The sequence below is a fragment of the Eumetopias jubatus genome, unplaced genomic scaffold (genome assembly GCF_037043125.1).
Source record: "Eumetopias jubatus isolate StellerSeaLion01/CBP00866 unplaced genomic scaffold, mEumJub1_p1.0 scaffold_5, whole genome shotgun sequence".
NCBI classification, from domain to species: Eukaryota; Metazoa; Chordata; class Mammalia; order Carnivora; family Otariidae; genus Eumetopias; species Eumetopias jubatus.
Genome location: NW_028274811.1, coordinates 106721126 through 106747918, shown reverse-complemented (window position 1 = coordinate 106747918; position 26793 = coordinate 106721126). Strand labels below are relative to the sequence as shown.

The 26793-nt window shown below is 40.0% G+C and overlaps 1 protein-coding gene and 1 pseudogene across 1 annotated transcript in view; one reads left to right on the top strand and one right to left on the bottom strand.

Annotated features, from left to right (window-relative positions):
- The window catches only part of SGCD (sarcoglycan delta), a 360172-nt gene that overhangs the window by 145484 nt on the left and 187895 nt on the right, over positions 1-26793 (top strand). The window contains exon 2 of the mRNA XM_028106674.2: positions 2287-2388. Coding sequence (XP_027962475.1) covers positions 2287-2388 — 102 coding nt within the window. The remainder of the gene's footprint in view (positions 1-2286; positions 2389-26793) is intronic.
- On the bottom strand, positions 8185-9890 carry LOC114211951 (importin subunit alpha-1 pseudogene; annotated as a pseudogene).

Here is a 26793-nt window from a genome sequence, read left to right as displayed (position 1 = left end):
TCCCCAATGTCTATCACCCAGCCACCCCATCCCTCCCACCCCCCACCACTCCAGCAACCCTCAGTTTGTTTCCTGAGGTTAAAAATTCCTCATATCAGCGAGGTCATAGGATACATGTCTTTCTCTGATTGACTTATTTCACTCAGCGTTAACACCCTCCAGTTCCATCCACGTCGTTGCAAATGGCAAGATTTCATTCCTTTTGATGGCTGCATAATATTCCAGTGTGTGTGTGTGTGTGTGTGTGTGTGTGTGTGTGTGTGTGTGTGTGTGTGTATACACACACCAGATCTTCTTTATCCATTCATCTGTAGATGGACACCTTGGCTCTTTCCATAGTTTGGCTATTGTGGACATTGCTGCTATAAACATTGGGGTGCACGTACCCCTTCGGATCACTATATTTGTATCTTTGGGGTAAATACCCAGTAATGCAATTGCTGGATCAGATGGTAGCTCTATTTTCCACTTTTTGAGGAACCTCCATACTGTTTTCCAGAGTGGCTGCACCAACTTTCATTCCCACCAACAGTGTAGGAGGGTTCCCCTTTCTCCGTATCCTCGCCAACATCTGTCGTTTCCTGACTTGTTAATTTTAGCCATTCTGACTGGTGTGAGGTGGTATCTCATTGAGGTTTTGGTTTGGATTTCCCTGATCCCAAGTGATGTTGAGCACTTTTTCATGTGTCTGTTGGCCATTTGGATGTCTTCTTTGGAAAAATGTCTGTTCATGTCTTCTGCCCATTTCTTGATTGGATTATTTGTTCTTTGGATGTTGAGTTTAATAAGTTCTTCATAGATTTTGGATACTAGCCCTTTATCTGATATGTCATTTGCAAATATTTTCTCCCATTCTGTTGGTTGTCTTTTGGTTTTGTGGACTGTTTCCTTTGCTGTGCAAAAGCTTTTTATCTTGATGAAATCCCAGTAGTTCATTTTTGCCCTTGCTTCCCTTGCCTTTGGCGATGTTTCTAGGAAGAAGTTGCTGCAGCTGAGGTCGAAGAGGTTGCTGCCTGTGTTCTCCTTTAGGATTTTGATGGACTCCTGTCTCACATTTAGGTCTTTCAACCATTTGGAGTCTATTTTTGTGTGTGGTGTAAGGAAATGGTCCAGTTTCATTCTTCTGCATGTGGCTGTCCAATTTTCCCAACACCATTTGTTGAAGAGACTGTCTTTTTTCCATTGGACATTCTTTCCTGCTTTGTCGAAGATTAGTTGACCATAGAGTTGAAGGTCTAAAGCTTTTTTAAGACAAATTTTAAATTTTCTTCATCATAATGTTAGAATAGTAGTGGCTCTGTGTATTGTGGGTTAAATCAAATGAGTAATCATTTTGGTGTTGAGAAAACAGATTTTTGGTATGCAAGAAAGGTAGTAACACTGTAAGATCCATGAGATTAATTGAAAACATTCATGTCCTCAATTTGAAGTCTAATGGGATGGGGCACCTGGGTGGCTCAGTTGGTTAAGCCTCTGCCTTTGGCTCAGGTCATAATCTCAGGGTCCTGGGATTGAACCCCGCAGTGGGCTCTCTGCTCAGTGGGGAGTCTGCTTCTCCCTCTCACTTCCCTCTGTGCTCTCCCTCTCTCAAAGAAATAAATAAAGGCTTTTAAAAAAAGGAAGTCTAATGGGAATTCATGGTGTATTCTGTTTTAAATATTTCACCAAATGAGGTGGGTGTGGTGGGTATAGCAGATAACAATAGCCATAAATGGATCATTGGTGATGACGAATGATAGTACACAGGTATTTGCTATTTATCCTTTCTATTTTTGTATATATTTTAATATTTCCAGAATAGAATATCAGTAAAAATGTCAGCAACTAATGTGACCTCTTGAATATTTTGTGAGCAAAACACGCTGTGTCCAAAAACTGGATTTGACCAAGAGACTGCCACTTTGCAATTTTTGCACAAAGTTTTGGAAACTGGACCATGTACTTTAACCTGGGGAATTATCCTTTTATCATTTTCCCACTTACTTCCTGCTTCCATTCTTTCTGCAATACCTAGCAAAAGGGCCCTCTTCATCTGTGCCAATGAATGACTAGGGGGCATTACAGGTTGCTTGGAATAGAATTTTCTCAGAATAAGTGAGCAAAGAGGGTAATATGCATAATTGCATTGAACAATACCTCCCAGTATTTTATCGGACCCCCTCTCATTCCATATCTCAAAAAAAAAAAAAAAAGGCAGTAACTTTGTTTCAATTTTTGAAAGCCTGAGGTTTTTTTGAAATATTGGCTAATTGCATTTTCTGTGTTATCTTTGTGCTTCTATTTCAGGATGGAATGGGGAATTTGAGAATCACAGACAAAGGTCTAAAACTAGAAGGAGACTCAGAATTCTTGCAACCTCTCTACGCCAAAGAAATCCAGTCCCGACCAGTAAGTACTGCCATGAGAAAAAGGAGTGGTGATTTCTTGGGAATCTAAATCTGGGGAAATTTATCATCAGCCATCAGCTGAGTATAGAGCATCGTGGGAGGGAATGGTAATATAGGTAGTAAGATATGATCAAATCCGAAGTCTTGAGCATAATCCCTGCTGTGATACTGTACGGAACCATGATGACCTCTCTGAGCCTTTACTCCTGCCAAAGGGAGTAATAACCTCTGTTAATGAACTGTTCTAGACTATGCTGCAAATATGCCCAGAAAGTAAATGTGGAAGTGCTTTGAGTACTATACAAATCCAAGAAAGTATTGCTATCTTTTTTAATTGTCAAGTGCTCTAAATGCTGTCTTTGGAAGCACAGAACAAAAGAATTAGAATTTTGTTTTTCATTAAGAATTTGGACAGTGTAGCCAAGGTTGGTTAGAATCACTTCAATTATCAACAACTCTGCACTGAAATGGTATTTAAATAATCACTCCTCTGTATGTGCTCTGTTCCATGTACTTTGTTGCTTTGTGTGCGTTATTATTACCTAATTTAATCCACACATGGGTCCCCAGGGTTGGCAATTATTGTTGCCTCAATTTTACAGATTAAAGAATGGAGCCTTAGAGAAGTGCTATGTTCAGAGCCACATACTTACTAAGTAGTAGAGCAAGAACTTCAACGCAGGAAATCCAGTTCTAAAGCTTTTCTGTTAACCAGAGTCCACTACCTAACCTTCTACCCTCATTCTTTGTTTTTGTCATGATAGAAGTGATTTCTAGATATTTCGCTTTTATTAACCAATATTATCAAAATTAATTTTTGGTTTTGAGTGTTTTTTTTTTTTTCAGTTGTTTCTTTGGCTTTGTTCAGTCTTTTGTTTGTTGGTCGAGTGGTGAGATTTGCTGGTTGAAAAGCATTATTAATGCATTTGCTCTTCTGGGATTGGTTCATGTCAACATGCAAGCAAAAAGTAATGTGAAAGGTCCCCAAAGCTTTATTTGCATAAGTGTGCATTGATGAGCATAATTAATGAAATTCAGCAACTCGATGCAGTGGGTAATTTTTTCTGAATGCTATCTAAACTACTGAATTATATTAAACTGGGCGCAACTGCTGAATTGCCAATACCTTTACTTCCTTCTGTGCCTAGTAACAGGGAGGGAGCCATGATGTTAAAATTATCAAAAAGAGCAAATCAGCCACCCTATTAGTGATTATAAAATTTAACTGGAACTCATCACACACTGGGTTAGGCAGGAAAGTATCAAGAGTATGGTAAATATATCCATCGTCTTGAAGAAATCATATCCTAGAAGGAATCATGGGATAAAACTATAATAAGGAGAGTCAAGTGATGATTCTTTGTTGAACAGAATGGAGACCGTCAATTTCAAGCATTTAAGAAATCACTCTTATAAGCATTGCTGCAATCTATATTTCTCCCAACCTGGCAAGTTGGTTAGTTAAATTATCTTTTGAGTTACTAGTTGTACTTTAGATTAATCTTATCTGTATTAAGCTTTATTTTTTTGAGTATTGTTGACACAGTGTTATATTAGTTTCCGGTGTACAACATAGTGATTAAACAAGTTGATACATTATACCATGCTCACCACAAGTGTAGCTACTGTTTGTCACCATGCAACATTACGATAATATGATAATATCATTGGCTGTATTACTTCTGCTCTGCCTTTTATTCCTGTGATTTATTCATTCCAGAACTAGAAGCCTTTACCTCCCTCTCCCCTTCACTCACCTCCCCATCCCTAACTCATCTCCCCTGAGGCAAACAGAGTTTGTTCTCTATATTTAGAGGTCCAATTTGGCTTTTTGTTAGTTTGTTTATTCATTTGTTTTTTCACATTCCACTTGTGAGTGAAATCGTATGGTATGTGGCTTTCTCATCTGACTTAGTTCACTTCACATAATATCCTCTAAGTCCATCCACGTTGTCGCAAATGGCATGAGATCCCATTCTTTTTATGGCTGCATAATATTCCATTGTGTGTGTGTGTGTGTGTGTGTGTGGTGTGTGTGTGGTGTGTGGTGTGTGTGTGTGTGTGTGTGTGTGTGTACTACATCTTCCTATTCTGTATTAAACTTATTTAACTCACAAGTTTGGACTGATAATTTCCTTCTACTGGTGTTGCCCCCTCCCTTTTTTTTGTAAAGGGCCAAATAGCAAATATTTTAGACTTGTTTTCTTTTTCTACAACTCCTTAGAAATGTAAAAAATGTTCTTAATCTTGAGGGCCACCAAAGAAATAGGCTGAAGGTTGTAGTTTGCCAAGCTTCCAACCTATATTAGTGATATTTCTATAAATATATAGATGATCTGGCTAAACTGCATATGAAGAGTAGATTTTAAGGTCATGGGTAGAATAGCTAAGAGAAGTTTCCTTGGTGTAGAGCCCTTAAGGAAATTGAAATAAATAAATGGGTAGATAAATACACATTTTTAAATTTTAAAAAATGGAAAAAAAATTTTAAAGGAATTGAGAGGGGCACCTGGGTGGCTCAGTCGGTTAAGTGTCTGCCTTCCGCTCAGGTCATGGTCCCAGGGTCCTGGGATTGAGCCCTGCGTTGGGCTCCCTGCTAAGCTAGGGAGTCTGCTTCTCCCTCTGCCTGTTCCCTAACTCATGCACTTGCATGCTCTCTCTCAAATAAATTTTAAGAAAAGCTTGTTTTAATCTTGAAAAATCAGTGAGTTAAATGCAGTGCTTTCACATCACCATTTAAGGAAAATAAAGTGTCAGAATTCACGGTTTTTCATTCTTCTTAAGATTCCTTCAGGGTGCCTGGGTGGCTCAGTCGGTTAAGCATCTGCCTTTGGCTCAGGTCATGATCCCAGGGCTCTGGGATTGAGCCCCATCTCCCTGCTCAGTGGGAAGCCTGCTTCTCCCTCTCCCACTCCCCCTGCTTGTGTTCCCTCTCTTGCTGTCTCTCTCTCTCTTTCTGTCAAATAAATAAAATCTCTAAAAAAAAGTATTTTCCTTCCAAAAAATAAATAGTAAATAAAGCCCTTTTAGCTTAAATATTTCTGACAACAAAATAAGTATCTTCTCACTGAAGGAAAAAAAACAAAACACATACAGAAATGCATGTACAGTAAAATCCACCAGTAAGTCCCACGAGCTTTCACCGAAACGGCGCCCATATCCGTCCCCTCATTCCCTTTTTTTTTTAAGATTTTATTTATTTGACAGAGAGAGACACAGCGAGAGAGGGAACACAAGCAGGGGGAGTGGGAGAGGGAGAAGCAGGCTTCCCGCAGAGCAGGGAGTCCGATGTGGGACTCGATCCCAGAAACCTGGGATCATGACCTGAGCAGAAGGCAGATGCCCAACGACTGAGCCACCCAGGCACCCCCCCTCATCCCCCCTTCTCCATCACACGCCACCCACCGGCTCCAGCCAGCACCCTCTCCCACTTGCATCACTGCTATAGTCTCCTCCCTCTCCAATACCTTTCTCTTGTAGCCTCATCATCCAAATCATAGCCGAAGTGGGCTTTTTGAAATGTCAAGTCTCTCCACCCTTTATAGAGGGTTCTGTTAACTTCCCATTGCACCTGGAATAAACTCCTACCTCCTCACGATGGCCTATACAATTCTCTCCTAGATGTTTTTCCTGGAGGGCTCCTTGTGGTCATCATGTTCTCAGTTTAAATGTTGCCATTTTAGAAAGACCTTCCTCATTTAGTACAACAGCCTTATATAAAACATCACCCTGGTTCTCCCCCGCTTTTAACTGTCATTATTTGACATTCTTGTTTGCTCAAGAATATAAATTGGCAGATCAGGGGATTGTGCAGATTTTCCCTAGTATATTCCCGAGCCCTGCTGCTACTATATCTAGCACACAGTATGTGCTCAGTAGATACTTGTGAAATTGAATAATAAATCATTAAAAATAAAGTATCACTTAAATCTATCCTGCAGGGCCAAGCACTGTTAACAGGTCAGTGTACTTTCTTAGGCATTTCCCACAAGTCTGTTTTTTAAATAAAACCATACTCTGCATATTCTTCTGTACCTTTTCTCCTCCAAATAATATATTAACAGTAAATTTTCTGTGTCTAAAAAATATTTAACCGTTTAAGAGCTTTTGTGAGGCATATTGACATAGAATAAATTATACCTATTTAAAGTGTGTACTATGATATGTTTTTGCACATGAAACCATCACCACAATCAAGATAATGAACATATCACCCTGAAGAGTTTCTCCCATGCCCCTTTTTAGTCCCTCCACCCTGTCCCCAACCAGCTTTCTGTCATGTGCTTTGTGTCCTACACATTACTTTGCATTTCTTAGAATTTTACATAAATGGAATCATACAGTTTGCATATCTGAATAATTTTAAGAACACATTGTCTACATGGCTTTATCAAGATCTCTTAGCCATTTATTTAATATCCAACTTAAAGAAGAAATTTGCCTGCAATTGGGCTGTCTTGGCTTGCCTGGGGAGAGATAGCGGAAGTGCCTCAGGGCATAGACCTTGAATATTTCCCTTTTAGATGACATCAGAGCACTGAGAAGGGACTAGAGAATAGCACACTAGGCATAGCAGCCAAGGTAGAATTAGTGTCTTCGGATTTTCACAAAAAGTGAAAACAGATATGTTGGATCAAAAGGACAGAAGAACAAGATCAGAACCTGGTAACTTAGTCCATAGGGCTCCCCTTCCCTCAAGTCCAGAGGTAATTGCTAGCTCAACAGAATTGGGGTTCTGGTCGCAAAGAGGGTGGGGGAGGATTGTTGGACAGGCAACCAATATTTGCCATATTGACTGAGTCATAACCTCACAGGTGCTCACGTGCCCCTCACATGTAACAGCTGCCCCTCTCCCATCGGGCAGTTTTAGCTTATTGGTTTTTTTCTGATGCACCTGACCATTGCTTATAGACCACCTCTGGGAGGCCCTTCTCAGAAGAAGTATCTGCACTATCAGTTCCCTGTAGATCACAGCTGCCTTTATTTCTTTTTCCCATCAAAAAGAGATTAGTGCCCAGTTGAACAAGATTACTCAGCCCCTCTGAGCAAGGATAACTAACGAAGTAATACTTCATTCTGCTTTTGTGTTTCATTGATCTGAGAGGAATTGGGATTGGTTAAGCAATCCGCACAATCTTCAATACTGTATCAGATTTCATTATTGAAGGTTGCAATCCTGTAAAGTCACTACAAATTGATTAGTGTGATAGCAATCACCCTGGAAGATAAATTAACGAGAAAATGTTCATCGCTACAAAAACTTCCATCTGGGAATTGAACGAAAGTCCCAGTGCATGCTGGCTTTAGCCATATGGATGTGTAGCTTCTGTATGTATCATGTGGCTCAGAAAATAGATTGAAAAGGACACGTACTAAATTAACTATTCTACCATGACATCCAAAGACCAGCCTGTCTCTAGAAATACTACTTGAGTGCATTTAGCACAGAATGTTGTAAAGTTAGGAGATCTATTGCCAAAGAACTCTGTGTTTAAATCCCCACCTTCGGTGTGATAGGCATCTTTTTATTTTATTTTATTTTTTTTTAAAGAAAAGAGTGGAATTTAATCTTTATTTACAGGACACTGCAAGAGAGGAGATTCTACATAGAAATAGGAAACCCACTGAGGAAGAGCTTCATACAGGTTGTACAGTTTGGAACTGGTCAAGTAGAGTTTTGTTGTAAAAAGTGCTACAATAACAAAACACATTTAAAAAGAGTTCTTAGTAGAGAAACAGTAAGACAAACTTCTACCAAACAGAGTACACAACAAACAACTTTCTGCGTCACCTGTACAATCTAAAAGTTAAAAGTCCCGGGAGTGCCATCCTGAACTTGGAACGTATAGCCTTCAGAGGTAGTTTCTGGCACAACATTCTGATCTTCCTCTTCCTCTACAGAGAAATACTTCTCAATCAAGTTTAATGAAGCTTTGTACACAGACTCATTTTCATGGTTTTGTAGAGCTTCAATTTTGTCCAAACCTCCACATTCTTCAATCATTATACTAAGTTTCTCAGTTTCACCTAGTTTCTCAGCAGCCTGAAAGATGTTTGAAATGGCATCCAGAATAACCAGAATAATTTTGGTGTCTTTTGCAGTTAAGAGGTTCATCAATGGTTCTATTATGCCACAATGAACGAGGTATACAATCTGTTCAACTGTCCCACCACTTGTATAGTTGGTCACAGCCCAGACAGCTTCCTTTTGTGTCTTAAAGTCTGCCTTAGAGAGAACACCAACGAGGAATGGGACTAATCCATGATTCACAACTTGCTGTATCTGGTCCTGGCGACCAGCTGTAATGTTTGACATTGTCCACGTAGCTTCCTTCTGAATATTAGTTTTGGGGTTCGTTAGGAGGCTGGGAAAAACAGCAAGTGCTCCTGCATCTATTACAACCTGAGTCTGTTCATCCGTCCCAGTAACGATATTTCCTATGGCTCTTAGTGCAGGAGTCACAATGGGCAATTCAGTAGCTCCTAGAAGCTTCACAAGCTGGGGCACAACTCCTGTTTTCACAACCATTTCAATCCGTTCATTTGGACCATCAGTAAGGTAGGAAATGGCCCAGCAGGTATCTGCCAATACTTCTGGATCATCATGATGCAGGAGACGAACTAAGGTAGGAAGAATCTGCTCAACAGCATCTAATGGGGGTGCAGGATTCTTGTTGCGACAAAGGTTTGAAAGTGTCCAAGTAAGGTTACGTAAGTAACCACATGCTAAAGATGACATATCAGGAACTGCAAGGAGAGCCAATAGTGGGTCAACTGCACCATACTTGATAACCAAGTCTCGAAAAACTGAACCATCACCTGCAATGTTTCCTAGAGCCCATACAGCTTGTTCACTGATGTGGGCATGGGAAGATGCCAACAGAGAAATGAATGCTGGGATAGCACCTCCATCTACCACAGCCTTGGTCTGTTCTGACGTCCCAGAAGCAATGTTAGTGAGAGCCCAAGCAGATTCAAACTGAATGGGACTACAATCAGTTCTGCCCAAGAAGGACACAAATTTTGGAATCAAACCAGCCCGGATTATGTTGTCTATGGGGGGCTGTTTTTCCCTAGAAAGCAGTTTCCTAGCAGCTTGAGTAGCCTGGAGCTGGCTTTCCAAATTGTTGCTATTTATGCCTTTGACAATGTCATCAACAGACCAATTTACAGTGCCCTGGTTGTTGCAGTTTTCCTGTAGTGGAGAGGTAGCATCATCAGGAAATGAGCTTACGTTTCTCCTTTTCAGCATCTGGTCGTCCTTCTTAGCTTTCCTTAGCTCCACATTAACTTCTATTCGGCGCCGCCTCATTTCTGTACTGTCTTTCCCCTTGTTCTTGAATCTGTTAAGGCGAGCAGCTGGTGAATTAGCATTCTCGTTGGTGGACATGGTTATGAGACAAAGGGAGAAAGCTACACAGCCGGCTCAGGCTTCCACAGGAGGCGGTCCGGGGCGCGCAAGCCGCAGGACAGCTGCCCTCAAAACGTCCACCACGGATCACCCCAAAGATGGTGTGGCTCCGATAGGCATCTTTTTAATTGCCAAATACAACTACAAAATTTTGGCCAGAGCTACTAGTAGATAGGTTGAATGAATGAATACTAAGGAGACCCTTAACCACAAAGTATCGTTTTGAACAAAAGTGGTGAATCCCTACTTTGAAGGGACTGTTTACCTTACTTTCCACAACACTGCAACTAGATGGTGCTTTTACGTGACTTAATGTGAAGTGACAAGGCAAGGGCAACTAGCATCTCTTGGGCAGCTACGCTGGGTATGTTGTGCTAGGCCTACAGCAGAAAGTGCATTTATTTCTATACTCACTTCAAACTCTGCTTGGGGTGGGTCCCATATAGCCTATTGCTGTGTGGAATTTAGAAGTTTAGGAGAGGGGGAGTAGAAAGAGAAGTTGGAGGAAGGTTAAAAAAAATGAAGCTACTTTAAAAGAATCAAGTAGATGATTATTGTAGACGACTTGAGATTTATGTGTCTTTTAAATTTCCTTATCCCAATAAAAACTCACTGAAACCTGTTATCCTTATGCTATTATATCTAAATGGGAATCTTAACAGTTGCTGTGCCAAGAGACAGTGTCGCACCATGGTCAAAGCCACGCGCTGCATTGTTGAACTCAGATGGCAGCTAGTACTACCATTTGGCCGATGAGTGATCCTTGAGCAGTTTCTTAACTTGGCAAAGCCTTGTTTCCTTGCCTGTAACATCGATATTTTTTTTTAAAGATTTTATTTATTTATTTGAGACAGAGAATGAGGGAGAGAAAGAGCACATGAGAGGGGGGAGGGTCCGAGGGAGAAGCATACTCCCTGCCGAGGAGGGAGCCTGATGCGGGACTCCATCCAGGGACTCCAGGATCATGACCTGAGCCGAAGGCAGTTGCTTAACCAACTGAGCCACCCAGGCGCCCTGTAACATCGATATTAATACCTACATCATGGTGGTTGTCAGTAAGATAATGTTGGTAAAGTGCTTACTACAGAACTTGATGTGAAGTGCGTGTTCCCGAAATGGTAACTCTTGCTTTCACCCCCTGCTGATGAGGACAATGGCAGTGACAATGACCATGACAGTGACAGAAATTTCCACCCTCAGCATCACCATCATGTGGCCCACATCTCACCTGATGTTTGACCTTGCTCCGAACCAGACGGTCTGTCCTCTTTTCCTCGAATATCATCTTAATGACAGACTCAGTGCCCTCCCAGGGAACCCATTTCATGTTAAATAGCTTTTAGCTTTCAATCTTTCTTTCCCTGAGTTACACTCTTCCAGTGTTCAACTCACTTTTTTCTCATTCTTCTGCTTAAAGTGTTTTATTACTGGCACAGTCTTTTTTTTTTTTCTTTTTCCGGTCTTTCTGGAAAAAAAAAAGTTTTATAGTACATGTCAAGTACATTAAAAATGTTTATACACTTTGATCCAGTAATGACACTTCCACAGGTTTTCGATCTAGAAAGAGCCAAACGTAATAAAAAATTTCAAAATGAAAACATACACACACCCGCCAGCGCTGTGCAAAAACAAGGCTAAGGGTTGCTTCATATAAAAGTCTGAATTTCACATTTGAGGGTATCCAAGTTGTGAGAGTTGAGAAACTCCTGTATTCTCCTTGAAAGTCTGAGCTGGTCATCCTCACTGTGCATTTTTACATTTGGATATGTCATCTCTTGTTTTATGGAAGAATGAGTTTTTTAAATTGCATTTTTGATTTTACTGTGATGTGAATTAAGATTTATTCCACCAGCCTGAATTACCGAGACATGTGCAGGCCGGAAGTTGAAAGCCCCTAAGAAGTCAGTTAGACCAATCACCTCATTTAACGGATAAGGCCCCAAAGGCTCAGAAAGGAGGTAGTATGTACCCCAGTTTTACCAAGTAAAAGTCAGAATGAGAATCCAGAATTGCAGTCTTCTTCCATAGCAACACATTGTATGGTAAATGATTTTCTCATGACACTGTTTGGTACAGTAAGTTGAGTTATGTGTGGCCATTTCCCTCTCCTGAGGAATAACTTCCTGGAAGGTATGTCAAGTTCCTGAGGGAATTCAAAAGCACTCAGTAAAAGGAAACTAGAAACAACAGTGGATAATGCAACAAGAGCAAGCTTAACTATCCCTGATCTAGTCACTGAGAGGATATTCTCTACTTCAGAAATTTAATGTGAGGTAACTTCAGTGACTCACTTTATAAGCTATTAAGTAAGCTCTTGCTTGGTATGAAAACTTACGACAGAAGTCGCAAACTGAATCCATCCCACAGATACAATTTACTTCCTGACACAATATTGTTCTTTTAATATGATTTTTTTCTAATATTTAAATATCTGAAGATTTCACATTTTTTAAAAAAAAGGACATTTTCTGATTCTCATTAAAAAATTAAAAAACAAACAAATTAAAAAAAAAAAAACAGAAAATCTGGAGAGTGGTTTGATATTTCTCAGGGCGGGAGCTGAGTAGAAGCTGCCCCCTTTAGATGGGCATTTGCTCTCCACTTGGCCACAGTCTCCACCAGGCACTATCGTCTCATACCCAGACTTAAGCCATTTATATGATGGGTCCCTGCTGCCCCTGATTTATGAAGTTGAGAATCTGTGTATCTTGTCATACAGGAGTTCAGAAATTAGGTTGGCATCTTAAGATTCATAGTCACTCAAAAAAAAAAAAAAGATTCATAGTCACTCAGGACTCACTATTCCTCACTTTGCATTTTGTTTCTTTCTTTTTTGCCCCAATTTCTCCTAGTGGTCTGGCTCCTATGGTTTTGAAATTGTATGCAAGCTCAGCAGCATGGGATAGCTGCGTCAGAGCTTCCAGAGGCTGAGGCTCTGGCCCACTGTAGCCATTCCCCCTTCCCAAGTCTTCTAGAACATGCCTTTCTTTTTGTCTTGCTTCTCTAACCACTACAAAGCTTGACTGGGGAGGAGGCAGATTGAGAAAAGAATGTTGAAAATTAATTCAGCATTCTCGGCATGAGACAAAAAAATAAAATAATTTTTGTGGGATGGCAGACAAGTGCAAGCTTTGTCTGAAGAGGCTCCATTGACAATTTAGTGGCGATGAGAGGAGCCGTGTCTCTGGTTCACTTAGAAACCAAACCAAGGCTCCGGTGGCTCCTCCTCAGTAAGCAAAACAGCTTCAACTCCCAGCTGAACATACTGCACATAAAACAGTATGTTCCATGCTGCTTGCATGGAACATGAGCATCTTGCTGTCTTTAATTAAGAAGTTAACTGGACCATGAAGTATTGCCCGAGTAAATAAAAGTGATTTGTACTAAGTCGGAGGGGTGCATATGACATCTTTGCATTTCTTTGTTCATACATAAATTATGGAGATTATTAAAAAATGGAAGGGTAATCTATAAGCCCATCTGCCCTGTGAAGCTGATTGCCATTCCTGAAATGTATCTGTCTTTTTGTGTATTGTAATTTATTGTGGACAATAGTGTGAACAAGCTGCTTACTCTTTTTTTTTTCTTTGAAGCAGGCAAACAATCTTGAATAGATCAACACTTCATACTATGGTCAGTTTGTTTGTTGATCCTGGGAAACAGAGATAGTGGTTCAGGGGCTTTTGGTTGCTGCAGAATTAACATGGGCCGATAGGATTTTTGTTCTTTCTTTTATTTGGGAGAAATTGACTGTGTGTACTTTTCTTAAATGAGGGTCATGCTGGAAATGTAAGAGTTACTGAGGGCTTTGGTCAGATCTCACTTAGAACTGTAACAGCCAGTTTTGGTAGAAGTAGTTCCAAACTTCACATGAGGCCGAGGATGGGCATCTGATTGTCTGATTTGAGGGCTATTGGTCAGGGAGGCGGCCCCACGTTCTTCCTTCTTGCCTGTTGTAGTCCCCACAGGTCCACCAGTCAGATCTCATTTATTCAAAGACTCAGAAATGTGTAGTCACGCCAAGCTCCTACTGCAAATACTCTGTACATACTTCCACAAGGATTTGAGGTAGCTTACAAGAACTATTTACAGTAATATAGTAACCACGTATATGATGGGTTAAGGTCAGGAAAAATATAAATTAGAATAAAAGGTAGAGGTGGGGACAGTGTAATGAACACAGGAGACAGGCTAAAGCATCTCTGTAGTTGCTCTTGCTAAGCCTGGAGTTTGAGTATGAAGTTTCCAGAGAAACACACCCTGTTGGGTGAAACCTTCTGTGTTTACCCTCCAGAGATGATACAACGTCCTGGATGGGGAGGAAAGTTAAGGGTGGCACTTCCGTGTTCTAGAAAGTACGCTAGATTCAAAGTAAGGAATCTGAATTTTCTTCATATTGTCCTGCTGATCAGCAGTGAACCCTTAGCAATTCATTCCTCTTCTCCCTCAATTTCTTTCTCTGAACTAAAACGGTGAGGCATGATCACTGGTTTTCTATAACTCTTTCTTTTTTAATCATGGAATCTTTTTTAAGCCAAATTTATCTGTGACCCCACAATCCAGACAAGATGGAAGCTCAGCTGCTGTTTCTGGGCCAGGGCTAGAGCGCTGCAGCCTGTTGCCCCACCCACCCAGTCTCCCTGTCACCACATGATGCCTAGGCCCTAGAGGGTTCCACACAGAGCAGTCTGAGAACTGCCAGACTGGATGAAAACCCAGCCTTACTTTACCTACGTCTCTGCTCAGATGGCACTTTCTCATGGACACCTTCCTTGACTACTCCCTCAAAAATAAATCCCTGGGCACCTGGGTGGCTCAGTTGGTTAAGCAACTGCCTTCAGCTCAGGTCATGATCCTGGAGTCCCGGGATCGAGTTCCACATTGGGCTTCCTGCTTGGCAGGGGGTCTCGTTCTCCATCTGAACCTCTTCCCTCTCATGCTTTCTCTCTCATTCTCTTTCTCTCAAATAAATAAATAAAATCTTAAATAAATCCTTACCTAGTAGCTTTATTTTCCTTTATTGTATTATCATATGAATTACACAGGTGTATTTCTTTCAATCTATTATATGTATTCTATTATATAATTATACATTTCCCCGGGCACCTGGGTGGCTCAGATGGTTAAGTGTCTGCCTTCGGCTCAGGTCATGATCCCAGGGTCCTGGGATCGAGTCCCGCATCGGGCTCCCTGCTCCTTGGGAGCCTGCTTCTCCCTCTGCTTCTCCCTCTCTCTCTCTCTCCTCCTCTGTCTCTCATGAATAAATAAATAAAATCTTTAAAAAAAAAATTATACATTTCCCCATTTGCTTCCCCTATTACTATATAATCTCCATGATGGCAGGGACATAGAAAGGTAGTTACTAAGTGATGTTTAAGAGCAAGCTCTGAAGCAGCAACTTCCTGGAATAATATCCTGACTCTTAAGCCAATTTCTTGACCTTTTCTGTGCCTCACTTCCTCATTTGTAAAATGGGCATCGATAATAGCACTACCTCATAAGCTTATTACAGGATCAGAAGAGTTAATTTATTCTACATAATTATGTAAATTTTACTGCTTATAGGACAGTGCCTTGAATGTAGAGCACTATATGAAATTTCAACGTAATTATTTATTATTTGCTTTGTTTACCACTGCGCCCGTTTCTAGACTAGTGTGTGTCACTGCTAAAGCAGATTGTGCGTGTGTATGTGTGTATGTTTAAATAAGAGAATGAACGTTCTCTTAGGATACTTCTGGCTCAAAGTTTCTATAAAAGCTTCTCATCTCAGATAGAGAGACAAAGGAAGTTCTCTTTTATAGGACCATCTAGATTGATTATCTGTACCAGCCACACACCACAAATCCTATTATGTCAAGAGGACATGAACTGCTACATGGCATGAGGCCGTGGGGAAGTGGGACAGACTAAGTGGAAGAAATAAAAGTGGTGTGAAAGGTACTAAAAGCCCATCTTTCCCTACTTTGCAGTTTGGCTAAGCTATAAGATTTGATTCATGCCATCCACGGGCTAATGAAAGCTCCCAAGAGTGGAGCTGTGTATTACACACAGGAAAGTAGAAGAGAATAAAATTAGCACTTCCAGCCCCTCACATCCTTGAGCTTCTCTTCATCATCGCTGTGGCATATCAGCATTGTCTTAACTCCCGGTTTCGGGCACATCCCAGCTGCCTGTAATGACTTTGGTGCAAGACTGCTTCTTGCTTATCTCCTAAATAACACTGAAGAGGCAAAAGTGCACACCAGACTCTACTGTGGTTTGGTTTATGTTCCTTTAATGGTAGGAAGAGTCCTGCTTCAGTTAGGTGGCATCTCACAGCCAATGATACGTGCTGAGGATGTGGGGAGTATAATGGAGAGAGAGAAGCCAACTTTAAGGAAGAAGGATGTTTTAATACATTCCTAAAAGTTGTATTGTTCTTCACTCCTAAAGGGTTGGCAAAAATATCACTTTAAAAAAATTACTTCAATCAAAACATGCTCCTCTCCTGGCAACTTTTATCATACCCAGGGGTTTATAATTGCTGTGAGTGTGTTGCATTGTTAGTCTTAAATTTTAAGAAATTGTTCATTTGTCAAGAACAGTGAAAATTTTTCGGGAGATGTAATTTCAGAGGCTGAAAAAAAAAACTTCTTTGCCATATGAAATTATAAGCAAATACTTAATTCTTACTTTGATTTTGTGATCCCCATCAGCAACTGAGGGTGCTCTGTAAATTATTGCCAGTGGTGTTTTAAATGGCAGTGCCTAAATAATGAGTGGGGGACTTCCCATTTCCATGAATGATTCTGTTTTTATCAGCAGTGATTCTGCCTCTAGGCAAATACCAAATGGTCTGCAAAGTAAATGAGGCTTTTAAGACTAATAAATATTTTGCAGATATACTTGTTGCATTTTGGGGAGAGAGGAAGAGGAAGAGGTAGAGTGATAAAACCCACCATGTTGAAAGAACGAGACAAGCAGACTACTCTGTTTTTCCCCTCACCATGTGCGGTGAGGGTAGATTTCTCTACCTGGTCAGCCACAACTTTCATTTTGGAAAATCAAGGGTCGGGGGATACCAAAAAAATGGCATCTCTCTACAGTAATAGTTAAGTACAGATGGTCTGCTAATTGCCGTTTCCCAATTTCAAACTGTGTAGATTGGTTTTAGCACACTCAGTTAAGGCTCAGGCAGTTATGTTAAGAAATATGAGAGGAATGTTAGGGGAAGATGAATTATCCTTGAGTAGCACCCCATTAACAGATGAGAAATGCATGAGCACTCACTCATATCATTGGATGGATATAGAGTTTCCATGTTTGTTTCTCACTTCAGTTGTTAACAAACCAGAGTTTTTCATTTCTTAGCCTTCTCGGTAATTTTTGGCTGGTCTTACACTGCGAGTTTCCTGAAAGGTGGTATTCACCCCATGCTGTTGACTGCTGCCACAAAGACTTCACTGCACCACCCGATGTTTCTTGTGTCATGTCTTAGCGGCACTCTGTTTAGGGAGATACAGGAAGAAGTTTCACGAAAAGAAAACCAAATTTGATGACATTACAACAGAGTTAATATAAAAAAGATGGCCAGAGGAAGCACAGTTGTGGTTTGTGCAAGACAATTCCCCACTCTCTGTGGGTGAAGGTAGTGGAAACTGTTGCTCTCAGAGTTCCTACCACCACAGCCGGCCACAGGGCTCATGATCACGTGGGATCCAGCAATGTTGCTTATCTGGCAAAGTTACGTGGTTTTGATTTTTGAAGTTGGCTCATATGGCAGAAAGTGCATCTATTTAAAAATCACCCCTGAAATGGCCTTACATCACCGCAGAGTGTAGTTTCCATGGCTTTGTGTGTCCAACCTTGTACAGTAAACTTAAGGCCAGGAAAACCACTGAGGTTAGGCTGATTGGAGCAGTAAAAGACTCTGCAGATGCCTGGACTGTTCTGCCCAGGTCCTAACAGATTGCTACCAGGAGATGGGGAGTGGTTAGAAAATTTTAAAACCTTGCTGAGTGCCCGCGGGGCTTTGCTGCATTCTTTTAATATTGAATATCTATAACTTTAATACATATTAAAAGATCTACTGTTCTGGAGATTAAGTGAACTAATAGGTGCAAAATCACCTAGCACAGATCCCTGCCCAGAGTAATTGCTCATAAATGTGTGTTGAATTTGAATATAAATAGTATGTGATTAGGGCCTCATGTTGTAAAAGCTAATAGCCATAGTTCTAATGTAAAATTTTCTCATGTGTCCCTTACAATAACCTTGGAAGGAATCTATCATTCTGATCTTCTCTTTAGAGATGAGCAAATACAAGGGTCAAGAGAAAACACACCCCTAACGTTCCAACCCATGTTGTCGTGAACACCCATATTCTCAATTGTGATGCATATTACCTTGGGATAGTACTTAGATGTTGCCCTATGCTGTTTACCTGACCTTCTTTCCCTGCAACCCTTAAAAACATGCAGAACCTTTGTCAGTTTCATGAAAAGGAGAGCATCTTCTTTTCCTTTTGCTGTCAATTGCTCTTTCTCTGGACATTCCTTAGACCCCTGCGCTTGGCCTCTGTTCTGTAGGTCTGCATCATACAATCATAGCTTCCTTTGGAGGCCATTGTTTTTTTCCCATTCAAACCACCAGTCTCCTACTACACCATAACTTTTCTCTGGCCATGCCTTCTGTTAGAGTGGTATTACAGTATCTATTTAGAAATAACTGAGGACCCACGTGCTAATTGATTAGCTCCGACTCTGGGAAAATGCCCGTGATGTCCAAATATCTTAAGTCCTATGGCTCTGATTTTGTCCAGAATCTTAAACTACAAGTTACTGGTTTCTCATTCTGAACCCATCAAAATGAAACAAATATAAAGTTACAAAGATATATAGAAATTCCAAATTTCCTAAGATCTGGCCTTTCTTAACTCTGGTTCCTTATCTGAAACTACAGAACACAGAAAATATGAGTGACTATTTTATCAATTCTTCCAATTCTTCAAATAGCCTGTAGCATCCTAGATTCATAGGAGAGAAGTTCATTTATTATATATAATGGATGTCTTAGGGCATTAGGACTTAATTACCTCTGGGAACCCCTTTGGAGAAAGGATTCTGTCATCTTCATTCTAAATTCAACTTCTCTCACAAGTTCTTCAAATAGAATAAGTACAAGATCGCACTACCATTCTTACTCCTTGAACTGTCTCTTCATTTCTTATCATCCCAAACTGACATATTTGCAATAGTACCCCTACAGCGTCGTAAGTGTTTGGGGACAAAATTCTCTTCTTCTTGTAAGATGAACAATTTTATTTCATCTCCTTCAGGTATTATGGTGGGTGTACATGTCAGTTAGTGTAACGCTTTTAATTTATATATTTTTCTTGGTTCAGTATTCATTAATGACAGCCTAGAGAATAACTGAATGTCTCCCTGACCATTTGTATGATTTGTAATTAAATACAGACACTGTATTTGGACACCATCCACATGTCCATCATTCTGGGTTTTTTTGGTGTTTTTGTTTTGTTTTGTTTTGTTTTTTACAGTCAAAGTTCACATGATGAACGTGTCTGGTCCCACCCGCCTCCATCCGGCAAGCTGGTGTTCCCTGCACTACACGAGCAGCGTATACACATGGAACTCTGACTTCCCTCTGTGGTCACAGCCTTGGCGTATCTGACCTTTCTCTGGGTTCAATCTTACTCTTGCACTGCTCGCCCTGGCCCATCCTATACTATGATCCTGAACCTACTCTTGGCTTTCCTCACTTCTAAATCATCCTTCTGTGGTAGCCTTGCCCTAAGCTGATTCGTTACACTCAGTTCTACTTCTCCAGCTTTAATGTAGACATGCTCCCTTGACAGTGGTGGGGTGAGTTCTCCCTATTTGGTTCTATAGCCTCCAGCCATCCTGGATTTTCACCCTCCCTAGTCTCCTCTAGTCCCTATGTGGAAATACTCTCTCTGGATATCTCCGTCCCATTGGAAGACTTGAAACAGGGAGATTGTGAAGGCAATATAGCATAGTAACAAACTGCATGTGATTTAGAGTCAGACTAAAACTGGGTTTGAAGCCTGGCTCTGCTACTCACTACTTTGTAACTTGGGCCATATTACTTGATGTCTCAAACTTCAGTTTCCCTCTCCATAATATGGAGTAACTATCGTATCATACAGTTGCCTTGAAAATTAAATGAGAAGACAGACAGGGTGCCCAGAGTAGTGCCTGGCACTTAGCCCCTGTAGATAGGCACTATTATAATTAAAAGCTTCATGGTATAAGAAAACCCGAAGACAGGTCTTAAAGGATTGGTAGTTTGGGCACCACTGTGTCATTGAAAATATAAATAAGTTCCTTATATTCATCTCCATTTATTAATTCCACTTACATTGGTCAGATGACTGGTTTTGAATCCTACCAAAATTGCACCCTCTGAGCTGAAGCAAATGGAAAGGGAAATCTCTCTTTCCGAGAAGCCAAAAGCCATTTCCCAAGAGGTGTCTGTCCAACCTATATGAGCAATTGTGGCTGCGATGGTTTCATCAGAGCTTGTTCAGAATATTACACACCAATGTTAGCCTTAAAGAATGATACCGGAGCTGTTGCCTCCTGGTTCACGGGGTGTACCCACAAGGAAAAATAGAAACAAAAGCAAAGGTAGGTAGCCCCACTTGGCACAGTTGATTGACTTTAATAGGTCCTGATTATGCTGCTCATATTCCATGAAATTAAAAAGCTTACAAATGTTATGAGCCATTACCCTTCCATTTAAGGGAGCTTATGACATGTTAGCAACATTTAATGAAATTCTTTTCAAAATGCCATCGGCAGACTCACTAAGATTCCATGTTGAAATTCAACTTGAAGAATTGTTTGAAAAAGTTTGTTCTCTCCCTACCTGTCTTTGTGGTGTATGGAACCCGAAAGAAGTTTCTCATCAGTCAGAGGGTATTTTTCAAGTATCAAGAAGTATTTCTCCTTTGGCCATAAGAGTGTTTTCCAGTTTAAGAGGAGATTACAAAGACTGCCTTGTTTGTGTTTGTGCTTATGGTGAGACTCAGAAGAGCCTGCATTTTTGCACATTGACAAATTTCAAAACTTAAGTCCTTTCTATCCTATTTGTTGAAGATCTAAAATATTTTAGCAAATACTCCAAAATGTTATTGCCTGCCCCTGTCTTCAGTGAGCTCTTACAATATAATTTGGGAGATAAGACTTCATGCAAGAAGACAATTAAAGCATAGGAAATGAGATGATTAAATCCTAGATTATATGGTACTGATTATTTGTACAATAAAAGTTCAAAAAATAAAAAATATCACAGTCGGTCAAGTGGGAAGTTTTATAGAGTATAAGAAAGATGAGTAGTGAGACACAAGTTACTTAGGAAGAATGAATTCTTTCTGCTAAATCTTGCATTTTAACTTTGATGATGGTGATATTTCATAGCAATATCCATTATTTTGTCTGTTTGATTCTAAAGGATTACAAGCCATGTGCTTCCTGTACATTTTCCTTAAATCCTCTTGGCAGGGGCGCCTGGGTGGCTCAGTTGGTTAAGAGACTGCCTTCGGCTCAGGTCATGGTCCTGGAGTTCCGGGATCGAGTCCCGCATCGGGCTCCCTGCTCAGCGGGGAGTCTGCTTCTCCCTCTGACCCTCTTCCCTCTTGTGCTTTCTATCTCTCATTCTCTCTCTCTCTGAAATAAATAAATAAAATCTTTTAAAAAATAAAATAAAAATAAATAAAAAAATAAAAAAAAATCCTCTTGGCAGTTAGATCATTTGATCTTCATTTTATAGGTGAGAGCTAGAGTGCAAAATAATTAGGTAATTTTCTCCAGCTGCTATGTGGGGCAGTCGGAGTTCAAATCCAGATAGGAACTATCCCAGTATCAGTCTGCTTTGGAGAAGAGATTATACCAAGGCAGCGCCCATCCTGTCCCAGCTCCCCTTGTGAGCTCCCTGCAGGCAGGAGTCCTGTTGTAGGATTTGTGGACCATTGTATTCATTTGTCTACCACAGCACTTGGCACTCAACAAATATTTATTGAATGCATGTGTAACTGATCTCCTAAATGAACACAACTCACCAACTTTATTTTTGTCTGCACTATTTCTTTGAAACTCAAGTTAAAGATCTTTTCCTCTCTCCCTCCTATGAAAACTTGGGCAATTCCTAGTGGATTTTCTGCCCATTTAAAAATTATAAGCTGAAGGATGGTATTTTAAGAGACAAATACAGGCTCAGTTTGGAAATTTTAATTATCTCATCTGAGATATTTATCAACACTTTAAACCTCATTCGGAATTAAATATTTGGGTTTGTTCCCCTAGTTAGTCTTTATTGGTGGCTTCCTACTTTGAGAAGGAGGAGCAAGGCTCTTTTCAGGTCTCTACTCTCACCTTCTGATCTGCGAGCTGCTGGCTCTAGTTTTAGAACCTACTTAGGGGAGTGGTGGTGGTAGAGGGTGGGACAGTTGTTACTTGTCTGGGTGACTTTGTGCCGTCTAGGACTAGTAGATGGTTCAGCTGACTTCTTCCCTCATGAGGCATTTTCTGGATTCTTGTAAGCCTCTCAGCCCTGGAAGCACAATGCATCTCTTACAACGCCTATGAACAAAAACAGGCAAAGCATTCCATTCCTGGACAGGGTGCTTCACCCCCACTTCCAGTCCACACAGAAACTTCTTGTCTCCCAGGAAGTGCCCTTGAATAGGGCTTCTCCTATCACCAGGACAGCTCCCGCTATCTCACTGGGCCCACGTCTTATTTCTGAAAAATAATCTGTACCCTTCCCCTGGCAGATTCTGAGAGCGATTCTCATCTACCTCCAATATCCTCCACCTTCCCCTGGCGATGGGAAACACATGGCAAGATCCCAGATTAGACTGGATGCCTGTGGCTGGCCGGCATGCCTTAGGGCTGTGGTGGCCACCACCCTCTTCATCCTGGAAGCTACAAAACACTACCCTGGAAGGAGCCCTACACAACTACTTGATAGGTAGATGAGCGAAAGGACAAATACCTGATTCTGTCATGGAGGGTTAATCAGATTAAAACAGCCCACACCAAAAGAGCCCATAAATGCCCCCTAGATTTAAACACCAAATTGGCAACCCTCTCTGGTCCCCTCCCTCTTCAGGAGCTTTGCACTCTCAATAAACTTTGCTTTGCTGCTCACCAAAAAAAAAAAAAAAAAAAAAAAAAAATCTCAGATCAGATTCATTCAAGCCTCTTATCCTTGGGCTTGAGGTTAAGAAATTAGCAGCCCCCTCCAAAAATAACTATTTTCAAATGCCCTCTCCTCCACTCCCTTGACCTTTGCATCTTCTTGAAACCAATGAGTGTGTTCATAGATATTTCCTCCATCAGTTCTGCTTATTTTGATCTAATATTTTACTTTGGAGTCTCACATCAGTTACATCTTGATGCCTGGTTAAAACCTTGTTTTTTTACTGAAGTATAATTGACATATAACATTAGTTTCAGGTGTATACCATATTGATTTGACATTTGTGTACCTTGCAAAATAATCACAGTAAGTTGGGGTATCATTTGTCACCATACAAAGTCACAACTTCTTTTCTTGTGATGAGAACTTTTAAGATTTACCCTCTTAGCAACTTCCAAATATATATTACAATATTATTGACTGTGGTCACCATACACTATATTACATCCCTATGACTTATTTATAACCTGAAGTTTATACCTCTTGATCCCCTTCCATTATCCCCAACCACCCTCGTCTCTGGTAACCACCAATTTATCTTTGAATCTATGATTTTTGCTTTGTTTATTTGTTTTGTTTTCTAAATTCTACATATAAGTGAATCATATGGTATTTGTCTTTCTCTGACTTATTTTACTTAGCATAATGTCCTCAAGGTTCATCCATGTTGTTATAAATGGCAAGACTTTGTTCTTCTTTATGGCTGACGAGTTTTCCGCTATAAATATAAAGCTCATCTTCTTTATCAGTTCATCCATCAGTGGACACTTAGGTTACTTCCCTATCTTGGCAAGCATAAATAATGCTGCAGTGAACAAAGGGGTGCATATATCTTTTTGAATTAGTGTCTTCATTATTTTTTGATAAATACCCAAAAGTGAAATTGGTAGATCATATGATATTTATTTTCTTTTTTTAATTTTTATTTTTTATTTAAATTCAGTTAATTAACATATAGAGTATTATTAGTCTCAGAGGTAGAGTTCAGTGATTTATCAGTTGTATATAACACCCAGTGCTCATTATATCATGTGCCCTCCTTACTGCCCATCACCCAGTTACCCCATCGCCCTACCCACCTCCCCTCCAGCAACCCTCAGTTTGTTTCCAGTGGTTAAGAGTCTCTTAGGGCACCTGGGTGGCTCAGTTGGTTAAGCATCTGCCTTCAGCTCAGGTCATGATCCCAGGATTGGGCTCCCCTGCTTCTCCTTCTCCCTCTGCCACTCTCTTGCTTGTGCACTCTCACTCATGATCCCTCTCTCTCTCTCTCAAATAAATAAAATCTTTTTAAAAAAAGAGTCTCTTATGGTTTGTCTCCCTCTCTGATTTCGTCTTGGTTTTTTTTTTTTTTTCATCCCTTCCCCTATGCTCCTCTGTTTTGTTTCTTAAATTCCAAAGGTGAGTGAAATCAGATCATATGATATTTCTACTTTTAATTTTTGAGGAACCTCCATAGTGGCTGCACCTATTTACATTCCCACCTGCAGTGCATGAGGGTTCCCTTTTCTCCACATCCTTAGCAACACTTGTTATTTCTTTATTGAAAATAGCCATTCTGACAGGTATGAGGTGTTATATCATTGTGGCTTTGATTTGCATTTCCTGGATGATTAGCGATATTCAGCACCTTTTCATGTACCTGCTGGCCATCTGTGTGTCTTCTTCGGAAAAAAAAAAGTTCATTCACATCATCTGGCCATTTTTAACGAGATTATTTTTTGTTGCTGAATTGTAGGAGTTTTTCAATATTTTGGATATTAACTATTTGTCCGAAACATGATTTGAAAATATCCTCTCCTGTTCAGTAGATTGCTTTATCATTTTGTTATGGTTTCCTTCTCTCTGATATAGTCCCACTTGTTTATTTTTGATTCTGTTGCCCTTGCCTTTGCAGTCAGATCCAACAAATCATCACCAAAACCTGTATCAGGGAGATTTACTGCTTATATTTTCTTCTAGGTTTCAGGTCTTACACTGAAGTCTTTAATCCATTTTCAGTTCAATTTATGTGTGGTGTAAGATAGTGGTCCAGTTTCATTCTTTTGCATATAGCTGTCTAGTTTCCCCAACACCCTTTATAAAAGACACTGTCCTTCCGATTTTATATTCTTGGTTCCTTTGTTCCTAATAAATTAATTGACCATATATGCATGGGTTTATTTCTGGGCTGTCTGTTCTGTTTCATTGATGTATGTTTTTGTGCCAGTCCCATACTTGTTTGATGACTATAGCTTTGTGGTATAGTTTGAAATCAGGGAGTGTGATGCCTCCAGATTTGTTCATCTTTTTCCACATTGCTTTGGCTACTCAGGACCTTTTGTGGCTCTATAAAGATTTTAGGATTGTTTAATTTTGTGAAAAAAAGCCATTGGACTTTGGATAGGGATTACATTGAATCTATAGATTGCTTTGGGTTGATATGATCATTTTAAAAATATTAACTCTTTTGATTAATGAGCATGGAATATTTTTCCATCTATCTCTGTCTTCAATTACTTACATTAATGTCTCATAGTTTTCAGTATACAAGTCTTCCATCTCCTAGGTTAAATTTATTCCTAGGTATTTTATTTCTTTTCTTGTAATAGTTAAATGGAATTGGTTTCTTAATTTCTCTAATAGTTCATTGTTTGTGTATAAAGACACAAAAAGTTTTGTGTATTGATTTTTAGCCTACAGCTTTACCAGATTTGTTTAGTAGTTCTGACAGTTTTTCAGTGGCTTCTTTATGGTTTCAGATGTCAAATCATGTCATCCTCAAATAGTGACATTTTTACTTCTTTTTAAATTTGGATACCTTTTTTGTCTTTTTCCTGTCTAATTGATAGATATGGCTAGGACTTCTAATAGTATGTTGAATAAAAGTGGCATGGGTGTGTATCCTTGTCTCATTCCTGATCTAAAAGCTTTTGGCTCTTTACCAGTAAGTATAATCTTTGCTGTGAGCTTGTCATATATGGCCTTTATTATTTTGAGGTACGTCCTGTCTATATCCACTTTTTTGGGAGTTTTTATAGTGGGTGTTGAATTTTGTCAAATGCCTTTTCTGCTTTTATTAAGAAGATTATATAGTTTTTATCATTCATTTTGCTAATGTGGTGTATCACATTGGTTGATTTCTGGATGTTGAACCACCCTTGCATCCCTGGAATAAATCACACCTGTGGTGAAAGATCCTTTTAATTGTTGGATTGCATTTTGAATTTGGTTTGCTAACATTTCGTTGAGAATTTTTCCATTTATGTCCATCAGGGATAGTGGCCTATAATCTTTTATTTTTTTTTTAATGGTATCCTTGTCTGGTTTTGGTATCAGGGTAATACTGGCCTCAGAAGATGAGTTTGGAAGAACTCCCTCCTCTTCAGTTTTTTGGAAGAGTTTGAGAAGGCTAGGTATTAAATCTTCTTTGCATGTTTAGTAGAATTCACCAATGACGTGAAGCCATCTGGTCCTGGACTTCTGTGTGTTGGGCGATTCTGTCTCCTTACAACCAACTCAGATTTTACATTTTATATGAAACCTTATTTTTAATATCTTCCTAAAAATTTTATTTGATTGACTTTCAGGGTTAAATGAGTAGGGGTGCAGCCTTAACTAGTTCTATTCTATCCTGTAAGAGGGTTGGTTTTAGTTTTGTTTTGTTTTTTAAGATTTTATTTATTTGACAGAGAGAGACACGGCGAGAGAGGAAACACAAGCAGGGGGAGTGGGAGAGGGAGGGAGAAGCAGGCTTCCCGCGGAGCAGGGATCCTGATGCAGGGCTCGATC